Consider the following 13,429-nt stretch of genomic DNA (forward strand, 5'->3'; position numbering starts at 1 on the left):
CTGACCTAACTATTGAGTGGTGAAGCCAAAGTCTGGGTCCTGAACCATTATAAAGTATGAGCAATAGGAACTGAGCTTACGGCTACACGTGCCAGGCAAATCCTGGCATGGAGCCACAGCTCAGTACTTTTATATGATGCTTGCAGGTACTAACCTAATGTTCTTAGATGAGCGAATGCACCGGTGGGAGGGGGGTTAACAAATGCATTCAAACCATCTATTAGTAAATATAATAACATGTTTCCATAATTAAGACTCTCAGCCTTAAACAAAGCTGTCATTTGGTGAAAACACTGCCTGTGACTCCTCTCTGTGTAAAACTAAAATGTGTGAGATTCACACCTATGAAAAATTTAGCACATCCACTACACTGCCATTCATGATGAGAAGACGTGTGATGGCAGTTTAAATAAGCCAATAACTAAAACTATCAGTTAAATGATCAATGACCCTCTGAAATAATTTTTTAATCTTCCTTTCATTTTCTCCTATCAGTTGGGTTCTTTAAGTGCCAGGAGCTTACAGCTTCTTTCACTTTTACATTCAGAGACAGAGACACAGATGCACACAGAAAGGCTTGTACCCAACAGCCAAGAAGGCAAACATGATCTGGTTTCTAAACTGTATGTGTGTATGTGTGTGTGTATGTATGTATGAATGCATGCATTACGGTGCTGGGGGTTGAACCCAGGGCCTCATGTATGCTGTCTAAGCATTTTCTCACTGTATAACACATGCCTAAACTGCTCTTTTGTCTCTAGATTCTTCCACTTGCCAGTCTATATTTATCATAATCATTTCAGACAATAGATTTGGAATCTTGCTACCCCAGTCAGTGGCCATTGTCTTTCCACATTCCCTTTCTGTAGCACAGCAAATAGAAATTCTTTGTGTCCAGCTCTGCGGGCCTCCCCTGGGATCACCTCTATTCAGGCTAGAAGGCTCCTAGATGTCTCAGGCTCATTTTCTCTTCTGAGCTTTTACACTGACTCTCTGCTCTCAGGGTCCCACACGCTATTCCCCTGCCACTCACATCACCGGCATGCCTCCTTCAAGCTTTGCTTTCTCCGCCTCTCTGACCACAGTTTTGTTTTGTTTTTCTTTTCCTTTTATTCTTGATATTGAGAATGTTGAGAATGAGCCGGGACTTTATGCGTGCTAACTGAGCGCTCTACCACTCCATTGCATGCCCTCGTTTAACCCTCTTGATTTTAATCTGTTTTACTTATCTCTTGATACCCATGACTCATTCCTGCTCCTCCTTCAGGTCCCTGCTCAAATGTTCATTTAGACCTTGGTCCTTCTCTTACTACTCTCTTTTAAATGACAATACTCCCTCATAGCCTCACTCCTATGTGTCTCTGCCTGATTTATTTTTATTTTTCCCAATAGCCTTCATCATCACCTTGGATATTCTATGTTTATGTGTTATTTTCTGTATGGGGAGTGGGTGGGTACGTATGTATGTAGACAGGCACTCGTAAACATGTGCCTTCATGCAAGTAGAGGCCATAGGTCAGGTAACATCCACCTTGTTTTTTGAGATAAAGTCTTTCACTGGTACTTGGGGTTCACCAATTATGCTAGGCTGGCTGACCAGCCAGCTCCAGGAGTCTACCTGTCCCTGCCCTCTCAGGACTGTGATTATAAGTGGACCCTACTACACTGGCTTCTTTACAGGGGTTCTGAGTTTAAACTTAGCTCCCTGAGCTTGCAGAGGAGACACTTCACTGAACATCCTCCCCTGCCATCTTTCCCTGCTTGAAGGATAACCTTGAGCTGGCCGTCCTCCTGTCTTAGCCTCTCAGGTGCTGCCGCGGTGGCACACACCACCACATCTCTCTTATTGTTCGTTTATCATTAGCTTTTCCCTGCTCTTAAGGTAAGCTCATGATGGAGTTTGTATGCTTTGTTACTGATTTATCCCAGTAACAAAGAACATTTATTGTCTCACACATTGTAGATGCTAAATACAAAACTTGTTGAATTCACTGATTCTTTTCTTTTTAGAATGAAAAAAATCATTGGGACTGACTAGATGCTTCAGTGATTTTAAACACTTACTAATTTACGGAAGGCCTGGATTAAATTCCCAGGACCCACATGGCGACTCACAAACCATCCATAACTCCCAGCTCCAGGGATCTGACATCCTTCCTGAGTTCCACGGACACCAAGCACTCATGTGGCACACATATATACAGATGACAAAATACTGATATACATAAAATAAATCTAAAACAGACTCAGATCAAACCAAGTATGGTGGCACATGCCTGTAATCCTGGTCCTGGGAGGTGGCTGCAGGAGGAGCTAGAGATTAATGTGATCTTTGGCTAAATGTTGAGTTCAAGGCCAGCCTGGGCTATGTAAGATCCTGCCTCAAAAAATAAAATAAAAAATCCAAAGTCTAGGCCAAGCCTAATAGTACTGATCTATTATCCTAGCTCTTTGGAAAGCTAAGGCAGGAGGTTCACAAATCCAGGGTCAAGGTAGGCTCCAGAGAACTCAATTTAGTCTGGCAACTTAATAAGACCACGTGTCAATGTTGTACAAGGCCTGCATATGTAGCTGACTGGTATAGTGTTTGTTTGGTGTGTGTGAGAACCCAAGTTCAATCCCCAGCACTGGAAAAAAAAATAAAAACATATAAATAAATCCAAAGGTCTAGTACTTCAGTACTCCATCTGTTCATCCCTACAGTTAACCTAAGGATGGGTCTTTCTTTGTCTCTTATGGTATTTGCAAGCCAAATAAAACTTGTGGTATCCTCTGGTATTTTCTTTTCCTTTGCCTGTGGAGTCTTTCATTAAATTTATATTGGGTCCCTATTATATGTTTATGTGCCAGGTCCTATTCTTTTAGCAAAAAAAAACTGAGGAACTGAAAGATCCACTTATATTCACATCATATACTGAGACAAGAAACAAAGCTGGAGGAAAGAATAGGAAAACTGAGAACTCAGCATCAGATGAGTCTAGATGAGGGTACAGAGTGCACAGGGTGTCTGTGACAGCCAGAGACGTGCAGAAGGAACAAGACACAGTTGTGAGAGACTAGGGTAGAATGTTGCCAAAGTAACCACCAGATGGCAGTGCTTAATATAAACCATGCCAAATCAGATATGCAAATGTACTCTACACCTTTTTTTTTTTTTTTTTTTTTTTTTTTAACTCACACACCAAGTTGTCTGCCAAATATCCCATAGTTGAAAGTCAGATCAAGACAGTGACATCTGATGGATGTTTTGGAAGTGACCGTTGGGTCTCTCTACTAGGAAATACCTTAAGTGCTCCTTCCACACTGCCAATCACCACTGGCCTCACCGCTATTAATTGCACTAGCAAAACCCAATATTTCATGAGGACCCAGGATCTTCACATCTCAGATTGTTGACATTCAGCTGCTTTCTGAAGGATGTACACAAAATCTGGAATCACAATTCTTCCTTTACTCATTCTGTAAAATGCTCATATCTACTTATATGGAGAACCAACTTGCTTTGTACTGAAGCAACAAGAACAATTTTTGCATTGAAAAACAATCCAGCATGTGTTCTTCCTCCAAGAGAGTGGCTGTGAAAGCTGGACTCTTTTCAACTCCACGACCATTAGTACAGTAGGAACTAGACATTACTTATCACTGACACTGTTGTGCTGATCCACTTAGAAAAACATTTAAGGGTTCTGAACCCTGAATATTCTCCCTTTTTTCTTCTGTTTAAAACTATGTCTTGGCCAGGTGGTGATAGCACACACCTTTAATCCCAGCACTTGGGAGGTAGAGGCAGAAATCTGTGAGTTTGAGGCAAGCCTGGTCTACAGAGCTAGTCCCAATACAGCCAGGGTGGTTCCACAGAGAAACCCTGTCTCTAAACACAATAACAAAAAACCCAAAAAACAAGACTATATCTGGGCTGGAGAGATGGCTCAAAGGTTAACAGTACCCATTGCAAGGGATCAGAGTTCCCGTTCAATTTCCAACACCCATCCACATCCACATCCACATCCAAACACATATAAGTAAAAAATTAAATATAAAGTCTTTTATTAAAATTATATCAAATAATTCTAATATAATATTATTTAATATGTAAATTGTATTGTCATACATAATAAAGTATGGTTTAAAGGGACAAAAATAAAATACCAATCCATTGTTGAAAAAAATGTTCCTATGTTTTCAAGTAGTCTTAAGTTGCTTATTTTATTTTTTAAATATATGAATATTTTTCTGCATGTCCATTCACTACATGTGTTCTTGGTCCCCTTAGAGGTCAGAAGAGGGCATCAGATCTCCTGGAACTGGAGTAACAGGTAGCTGTGAGCTGCCATGTGGGTGCTGGAAATCAACCCAGGTCCTCCACAGAAGCAGTCAGGGATCTTAATCTCTGAGCCATCTCTCCAGCCCCCAAGCTGCTTATTTTCAATGTGTGTGGTGGAGAGATTTAGAAGTTCAACAAAAAGGGGCTGAGAAATGGTCAAGATGATTATGGCCAATGGTAGTGCATACAATTCCATATCTCCAAAGGCCGAGGCAGCAGGAGGAGTGCCTCATGTTTGAGGCCAGCCTGAGCTACAGTATTTTAATGCCAGACTAGGATACATAGCGAACGCTGCCTCAAAAAGTCAGTCTGGCAGGGACTGGAGAGATGAGATGACTCAGCTGTTACGAGCACTGGCTGATCTTCCAGAGGACCCAGGGTTTATTCCTAGCAGCCACGTGGTGTTTCTCAACTGTTTGTAACTCCAGTTCCACAGGATTGAACACTCTCCTCTGGCCTCTGTCAGCACCAGGCATGTAGTACATAGACATACATGAAGGAAAAACACCCAAACATATACAATAAAATAAAATAATAAAATAATGAAAATGAGAGACAAATATACATATCACAAGGTTAACAATATCAAAGTTTGTATATAACAATATAGCAATGAAAAAATTTGAATAGATGAAAAGACTAGAAGAATAAGTGTTAGAATATTCACAGTTTGCTTTTGGATAGGAGACTTATGGGTTAGTTTTATACTTTTTAATCATAATTTGCCTTGTTTTTCAAGTGTGCTGTAATTAACATTATTTTTTAACAAACTGTACTTTAAACAATGCATGTATACTGACTAACAGCTAGAGTTTTCCAATCTCTGTCTGGTTTTAGTAATTCCAGGGAAAAGGTAATGAATTGATGCTCAAGTGAGCTAGGATTTCTACAAGGAGGAGGAGCAAGAAAGGAAGGCAAATATCTTGTTCCAGGCGGAGAAGCATCAACACTCCTGTGAGGTCATCATCACACTCCTGACAATACACCAGAACTTACAGAGGGCGTGCCAGGCATCGTGGAGTTACAGACTCTCATAACCACGTGAGTCCCCATCTTCAGTATCCCTAGAAGAGCTGACTCAGGCCACCTTAAAATAGGAAAAGACCATATGTGAAAATACATAGGAGGAGGGAAAACTCCAAAAGCTAAATTAACCTGGTAGGAGTCAGGTCCCAGCTTAACTCATCTTGAAGTGTTAGTCTTAGGACCCTGATGAGCAGCTAAGTTACTGTAATCACAATGGGGTCTTCTCAGCTGCAATTTCTTTTATTTACGTGTCGTGTGTAGGGGGAGATGGAGATAGTGACTGCAGAGTCAAGAGGTGGGGATGGATCCCCTGCAGCTGGAATGACTGAATGTTATGAGCTTCTGAAGTTGGGAACCAAGCTCAGGTCCTCTGGAAGAGCAGTAGCCACTCTTGACATCTGAACCATCTCTCTAGTTCTTTGGTGACATTTTAAAACAACTTAAATTTAGGTTTCCACAGAAATAAGAAGGATGTTTTCTTCCCCCCCCCATCTTTCCTACACTTGTAAAAACAAACAAACAAACAAACAGGATATATTCAGATAACCAGAAGACATACCAGATGATCTACTCCTGATACACCTTTCATTCTTTGGGAATTTGTTTTTTATACTCAGGAACTTTTAACCTCCACAGAAAGCATATACATTGAGTTGGAAGGTGGGGAATTGAGAAAGGGATCCATGTAACCTAGGCTGGCCTCCAATTTTCTATGTAATAGAGAATGACTTTGAACTCTTGATACTCCTGTCTCCACTCTATCTGCATTACGACTTTATGCCAGAAGAGGGCACCAGATCCCACTATAGATGACTTGTGAGTCACCATGTAGTTGCTGGGAATTGAACTCAAGACTTTTGGTAGAACAGCCAGTGCTCTTAACCACTGAGCCATCTCTCCAGGCCAGCATTTATAATTCCAAGGCACAATTTGTCTACAGAATTTTATATCTACATAGTGTTACCTACAACATTTTATTTGATCCTCATAGTTAAGAACCTTTGGAGTATTTTGTTTACCCTAGACAACACACAGAGAATAAGTGAAGGAGTTGCTCCAACAGTTTTCAGTGAAGGTAATCTTCCAGCCCACCTCTTTGAAGCCACTTGTATTAACTAGGTCTATTCCAGCGAACAAGCCTAACAATTGCTGTATCAGTGATGGTGATAATGATGATGATAAGATGACTGAATTGTATGCAATATTACAACCGTTATAAATTCACACAGACACTACAAGACTGACTATCAGAGAGAGAGAGAGAGAGAGAGAGAGAGCTGTAATTCTCTTGTCATTACTCGTCTTCGGGGACTCACCCTCTTAACGAACCAACAGATGTGTTTGGGGAGAGTGGTACAATGGGTTAAGGGAAATGAATTATAACTCATCTCCAAGCTCTAAAGTCTGAAGTAGAACTGTACACTAACACTCCACAGGGTTCAGAGAGAGCTCAGACCCCAAAACGTCTGCCTCCATCCCCCACCCCAACCCCTTAGGCACCCTGTCCCCAACCGTACATCTATGTTTCCGATCTGGATGCGCAACAGGTGGTAATATTTTTCAGCTATCCACCACTTTTCGGCACCTACCTCTTAAATTATAGGTCTGTTTGGCTCAGCATCTTCCGAACTGGAGGGCAATTCTTCTAAGCTGCGCGTTCCTGCTGCCATGGTGACATGGAGGTTTGCATAGGTCTGGCCTGCCTGCCCGGGACTAGAGCCAGCCAGTGCAGCCTTGGCCTGCCTCCTGCCTTGCAGGCCCCGCCTCCAGCCGACAAAGAACCCGCCTCTCCCATTCAGGACCTGCCTTCTTCTAGCGTCCAGACCACAACCCGTGCCAGCTCCTTCCCTGAGCCTTACATCTTCATATGGCCCCGCCCACTTCCCGCCTTCAGCCAATGGGAGCTTGCCTTCTGTTCACCAAGCCACATCCCAGCTGATGACTAGAAGGCGTGCAGGCATCTCCATTGGCTGGACCTTTCCATAGTGTGGGCTGGGACACGTTGCAAAACCCAACCCCAGGAACAATCACTCAGCCTGTTCTTCGTACTATTTATTTATTCATCCTACCGGTTCTTCAGATGAGTGCTAACAGTCCTGCAAGGAGAGTTTCCTCTCCAGGCTGTTAGTGTCTGCAATTTGAAGTCCTTGTGACCGGTGGTCGGAAAAGACTTTACAATCAGTCAGTCCCTGTTTCCATCTCTGTGCTAAGGTCTGGAGCCCTTGACCCAGCTACTAGATTAATTGCCCACAGCAGTCGCGAGGCTGTGTGGCAAGGCTCAGAAAAAATTTCCAGAACGCTTCCTCTGCAGTTTTGGAGTAAAAGTGTGTAAAGGGGATGTGATTAGCTGAGCATAGTGACCACGTGTCTGTAATCCCAGAACTGGGAGTGGGAGACTGGGATAGATCAGGATTTCAAGGCCATCCTCGGCTACATAGCAAATAAACAAAAATAAAGACAAAACCCCCAAATATCATTAAATAAGTCCCACCAGAAACAGCCAAAGTGCATAGAGGACTCTTGCTGCATTTGAGAGTCCAAATAATGTTAGGGGGTCAAAGCGCGACTGTTTGCACACTTAAATATTTGTTTGGAACTCAGCTCACCCATAACCTTACCACAACTGCACAGTAACAGTGGCAAATCAAAAGATTCATAGTGCAGAGCGAGGGGGACCCAGAATGCTAGATGTTCTGGTGTTCTTTAAGATTAAAACATGGCCAACATCCCTGTTCTCAGAAACAGTAGATTGTCCCCCACAGAACTGTAAAATTGTGGCATCTGGTCCTTCCTTCAAACGGCTCACACCAGAGTTCCATTGTTGCTGTCATATCGAGGTGTGGCCTTGGGGAAGCGAAGGATGGCATACTCTGTAGCAGTTTCTAGATGGAGGCGGTTCACCTTTCTGTCAGAGTGTGGCTGCATTTGGCTGAGCACATGAATGTCCGCATAATGCAAATTGCTCTCCTCGGATGTGGAGTCTGAACTTCTCTTTTGAGATACAGGCCTGTGTAACACTTGCTCATACATTGGTCCTGTTGCTTCACAGTCCTGGTAGAAATCAACAGAATTAAGAGAGGCGCTTGCTTTGGTTTGCCCCCTCACCGCCCATCCAGGGCCAGTTAGACTGAGGGGTTTGTGTGTGTGTGTGTGTGTGTGTGTGTGTGTGTGTGTGTGTGTGTAAAGGACAGAGGACAGAAGACAACCTTGGGAGAGGATCCCTGCATTCCATCTTGTTAGAGACAGGGTCTTTCTTGTTCACTGCTGCATAAGCCAGGCTAATAGGCTGGGGAGTGTCTAGACATCGCCCTGTCTCTGTTTCCCATCTTCCAGTAGGGATGTGCTTGGATTAAAGAAATTTCTCCCGATGTCTCTGGCTTTTTTTTTTTTTTTTTTTTTTTTTTTGGATGCTGGTTCTGGAGATCTGAACTCAGATAGTCAGGCTTGCACACACATAAGTGCTTTACCTACTGAATCATCTCCCCAGACTGACGCGGCAATTTCTACAGATGGTTGAGATGAATTTGTCTCAGGGTGAAAACACTGAGCAGTGGGATCCCACATCTGAGTGGGCCCGAGAGGGGACAGAACCCTGTCATTACCTTTGTACCATTCTGCTGTAGCTGTTGCTGCTTCAGTATGCTCAATGTGGATCTTGCTTGGCTCCCTGTGGGGGAAGAAGAAAGCCAACTAACTTAAACTCATTGTCTCTTCGCCATCTCTACTGAGACTGTGCTCTTCACATGTCTATTACTGTTGGAGTGGGCGTCTAGCGAATCTCTGTGGCTGCATCCCTACTTCTTTCACTTCTACTAATCTACACACAGGCGCTGTTCCAGGGTATACAATCTGGCCCATTCTCTACCTGGCTGTACTACCTTTCATCTTCCCTGCTCACCAGCCAGAGCTCATACTGTGCTAGGCCATGGTCTGGGGAGATAAGGATGAGTAAGCTATTTCCTCTGCCTTGGGAAATCTACAGTGTACCTCAGAAGACATTTGCGTCAACAGACTACTACTAAAATGTAGTATGTGTTCAGCTATACCACTGGGCCACTTTCAATCAAGCCATTTATTTCCCGCAGAACATTTGCATGGGCTAACTCCTCTGCCTCTGCTGGCACCCTCATCTACTGACTTGTGAACTTGATGTTATTCCCATGGCATCAGTATTTCCTCTGTATTCTGTTATAGCACTGGTAGATGACATTATCATTACGGATTTACATGAATCTGCCTCTCACAATTGGTTTTCAGCTCTTCCAGACCTGAGACCTTAGAACTTTCCCCTGGACTTCTCTTCCTCATTGGGGAGCCACAGAATGGCTCACCTACAATACAAGTGTTCAGCTGTATTTTGTGGATAAGGGGAACCATGAGCAAACAACTCTGTCACTCTGAAGTCACGAGAAAAGTAAGATCTGTAGGCACAAGAAACTAAAGATTCTTTTCGTTTTATCACCTCCCTTTGTCTCATCCAATGTCCTGTCTCTTTTCTATACCTTCTCCAAGGATGTTGGTTTTACTGTCTTTTCCAGTTTTCCTTTCTCTCAGTGCCCTCTCCCCTATTACCTGTTTTGTTTTTCTTCTGGAAAGTTGATGGGCAGCTCCTGTGTAGAAAAACAGATTGTCCATGTACAAGAGTTCTGTATGTTCTCTCTATCACCGTTGCTCTGTGGTCTCTCCTTCACATGCTTGGATGACAATCTCCCACCAGCCCCAAAGATTCACTCTGTGCCAGGGTCAGCCTGAAAGTACTTGTAAAGGATACAAACCTCTCCCAGTTAGATGGTTCTGGAAAGAAGGGTGGTAAAACTGACATAACCAAACCCAAAATACAGGTTTAGGTAGCCAGGCAGTACATGCCAGGGATGTTGTTTGTTTGAAGGTTATTCTGGGATTGTCTATCAAGCTAATTCCAGTAGAGGCCAAGGGAAATCTGCCAAATTATGGAATATATTCCTGGGATCCAGAGACTGAATCTTCAGTACTATTTTTTTGGGGTTGGGGCTAGGGGGGATCTTTGCAACCTGGGAGTTGTATGATACATAGGAGATGTGACAACCAGGGCTGCCTAGCGAGGGCTCTGCAAAGCTCTGTTCCAGTAAGTGGCTATCCTTGCTGCCCTGTCCTTGTTTTTAGTTAACAGAAGCGAGAAATGCTTTGTCTAACCTTTAATGCCCTTTGGAGCACTCGCCTACAGAACTGGGAACACTGAATTTGGGGAGTGACTCAGCAATCATGCTCCTGGGGTCCCGATGGAGCCTGCACGTCTACGTGACTATGGATGATTGATGTCCAGGGAAACAGGGTGAATAGTTTCAGGTTTACTCCAAGAGCCTATTCTTGCTAGTATATTTCCAAATCTCACCAGCGCCCTGTCTGTCTGATTTTGCCTCTCCTTAGGAAGTTTCTTTCTCTTGGAAATTAAAGGAAGAAAAAGAAAAGAAGAGAGAGGCATGCTGATAACTAAATCCTGTTCTCTAAATTCCTGTTGGGGTGGGGGAACCAGGATTTTTCCATACTCTGTTTTGGAGTGATTTTCAGTTTTGAAGCAACTTCCTTAAAACCAGGGAGTTGGTCTTTAGCTAAACCACTAAAAATGGTTTGACAGGAAGCCAGCCTCTGCCTTCTGCTACTTCTTCCTCTGATGGATCAGCTTTTGCTTTGTGTTAAGACCGCCTTGTCAGAGCCCTGAGGTAGGAAGCAATGCCTTGCCTCATGTCACTCCTGTTTCCCTGCTAGTTTCTATGTAAGCGGACAGACAGAATATTAATTAAAGAATACATGACCAGAGCCGTCCAATTTTAGTGAACAGAACCTGTTCCCAAGTTGGATGTTGCATAGAACCCAGACACAACCTGATAGTCATAGGTGACAGAATTAGTTTTAGGTTAGACTTAGAGAGTTTAAATGGGCCATCTTCCACAGTGGTCATAAGAATAAAAACTGAATAGTCCTTTCAGAATGCAATTGGCAATAAGGATAAAGATCTTTAAACATAAATGCATATACTGTCTGATGTAGCAATCTTATATACCAATACAAAACCATATATAGGTACATATGGATACTTATTGTGGTATTACTATTTCAAAACAGGAAACATCCTATATCATCAATATTGATGAGTAACTAAATAAGTGGTAGATATAGAAAATGGTAAACTAAGCTAGGTGGTGGTGTCACACGCCTTTAGTCTCAGCACTTGGGAGGCAGAGGCAGGTAGATCTCCGAGTTTGAGGCCAGCCTGGTCTGGAGAGAAAGTTTCAGGACAGCCAGAACTACACAGAGAAACTTTGTCTAGAAAAACCAATAACCAAAAGTAAATAAAGGCCAGGTGTGGTGGTGTCCACTTTTAATCCCAGCACTAGGGAGGCAGAGACAGGCGGATCTCTGTGAGTTTAAGTCTAGCCTGTTCTATAAAGTGAATTCCAGGACCACATAGAGAGAACTTGTCTCACAAATCAAACAAAAAAGTAAATAGATTTGTAAACAAAATAGGCAGGTTTAGGAAAAGACCTACTTACTTATTTTTTTTGTTGTTGTTTTTTTTTTGTTTTGTTTTTGTTTTTGTTTTTGTTTTTTTATACAGGATCTCACCATGTAGCCTTGGCTACCCTAGAACTGCTTGTCTCTGCCTCTCAACCACTGGACTCAAAGGCGTGTACCACCATGCTTAGCCAAATTTCCTTTTATTGCTACCTTCTGCATCTGTCACTTCCTGGTACATAGCACATGCTCAGTAAATATTTGTTTAATAATCAAATAGATAAATGAACTAGCAGGCACAGGACTGGAGTTCAGGATTCACATTTTTGGTGCTTTCCAACATACTTCACTTTTCTCTCTATATGGGATGTTCATGTGTAAATAAGTAATCTTTGAACTCTGCCCCAGACATACAATGATATAGCTAAGAGGCAGCTGACAGGGTAAAGCCATATTTGGGAATTTGTAGTAGTGGCAACACCCAGGGGGAAAGCTATAAAACCACAAATAATCTATTATTAAGTTTTTTAATGTTATTTTTGGGTTTTGTTTGTTTTTACTAGCTTTTGCTCTCCAAAACAAACCTATGCTGCAAACAATAGGAACTATGTATTTTACAAAACTGGGGGTCCAGAGAAATTACAGAACTGCCTGAGGCCACACAGCAAATAGCATAAAAGTTATATTCATATTTCCCATGGACACTCTCCTTCCCACTTCTGTAATTGCAAACAAACATTTGTTCAAATCCTGTTGTTCAATCCATGATCGTCTCTATGATTACCTAGCAAGGAAAGTATGGGTTCTGAAGTCTAGCCGCCTGGCTTGGATTCTTGTTTTACTTGCTAAGTTACTAGCCATGTGACAACCTTTAGTTAACTTCTCTGCTGAGCCTCTGCTTCTTGACTGGCTATAAGATGGGAGCAACGGTAAGACCACTTACAGAAGTGTTGGGACAGTTGAACGAGTGACTGCACATAAAGAACAGTCAAACGCTCCAATTATTATGATCTGAGGAAGAAAGAAAAGGAGAGCAGGGAAAGGAAAGGGGAGAAGAGAGAAACAAAGCCGGTTCACCAATCCAGCTAACTCTACACTCTACAGCTTGCTGTGTTTTTAAGGCGTCCTATGGTACTACTGCTCTGGTGTTCGACCCAGGACGTGGCAGGTGGAGGAAGGCACGATCTCTCCGGGCTCTCTCTGATTCTCAGGGTTTCATATCCACCACCGCAGACGGTACCCTCCACCTTTCGTCCCTACTCACCAGCTTCCCCCACAGCACAGCCTGTTTCCCATGGCGGATGTGTCTCCCAGGGAGCCCAGCTGGTTTTCAGACATAAAGAGGTTTGTGCATTTCCTGGTTCCCTGTTGAGCGAACCGCAGCAGCTACTAGGGAGTCGCTGTCAGTGTCAGATTTCAACCAAGTAGGTTGGACCTTGGAAGCCACCTGGTGGAATCATTCCCAGGTGACTGTTCCCAGCCAGAGGGTAGAAAGACACACCAGCTTCAGGTGAGAGTTATCTCACCTTTGGGATTTGAAGGTTCTTTTGGAGAGGCCATAAACGTTGAGCCGCGAGCTTTATTTTT

General features: G+C 43.0%; 2 protein-coding genes across 3 annotated transcripts in view; both read right to left on the reverse strand.

The window, feature by feature from the left end:
* Positions 1 to 5,406, reverse strand: part of Dixdc1 (DIX domain containing 1) — an 80,648-nt gene extending 75,242 nt beyond the window's left edge. For both annotated transcript variants that reach the window (XM_051197436.1, XM_051197433.1), the window contains exon 1: positions 5,321 to 5,406. In XM_051197436.1, the coding sequence (XP_051053393.1) occupies positions 5,321 to 5,377 (57 nt within the window). In that variant the 5' untranslated portion in view covers positions 5,378 to 5,406. The remainder of the gene's footprint in view (positions 1 to 5,320) is intronic.
* A 1,983-nt stretch (positions 5,407 to 7,389) lies between these two features.
* CUNH11orf52 (chromosome unknown C11orf52 homolog) lies at positions 7,390 to 13,429 on the reverse strand. The gene is made up of 4 exons (XM_051197441.1): positions 13,107 to 13,429; positions 9,923 to 9,960; positions 8,953 to 9,017; positions 7,390 to 8,401 (listed from the first exon to the last, which is right to left on the reverse strand). The coding sequence occupies exons 1-4, from the start codon at positions 13,178 to 13,180 to the stop codon at positions 8,153 to 8,155; spliced, it is 426 nt and encodes a 141-aa protein (XP_051053398.1). The 5' UTR covers positions 13,181 to 13,429; the 3' UTR covers positions 7,390 to 8,152.

This window comes from Phodopus roborovskii, unplaced genomic scaffold (assembly GCF_943737965.1).
Source record: "Phodopus roborovskii unplaced genomic scaffold, PHOROB, whole genome shotgun sequence".
Taxonomy (NCBI): domain Eukaryota; kingdom Metazoa; phylum Chordata; class Mammalia; order Rodentia; family Cricetidae; genus Phodopus; species Phodopus roborovskii.

Bases quoted from the DNA above. Each gene is read 5' to 3' on its own strand.
- CUNH11orf52 (XM_051197441.1), bottom strand. From the start codon at position 13,180: ATGTCTGAAAACCAGCTGGGCTCCCTGGGAGACACATCCGCCATGGGA. The intron at 9,961-13,106 runs GTGAGTAGGGAC...TTTTCTACACAG, and splicing joins CTGTGCTGTGGGGGAAGCTG to GAGCTGCCCATCAACTTTCC. The intron at 9,018-9,922 runs GTAATAGGGGAG...CTTCCCCCACAG, and splicing joins CCAGAAGAAAAACAAAACAG to GGAGCCAAGCAAGATCCACA.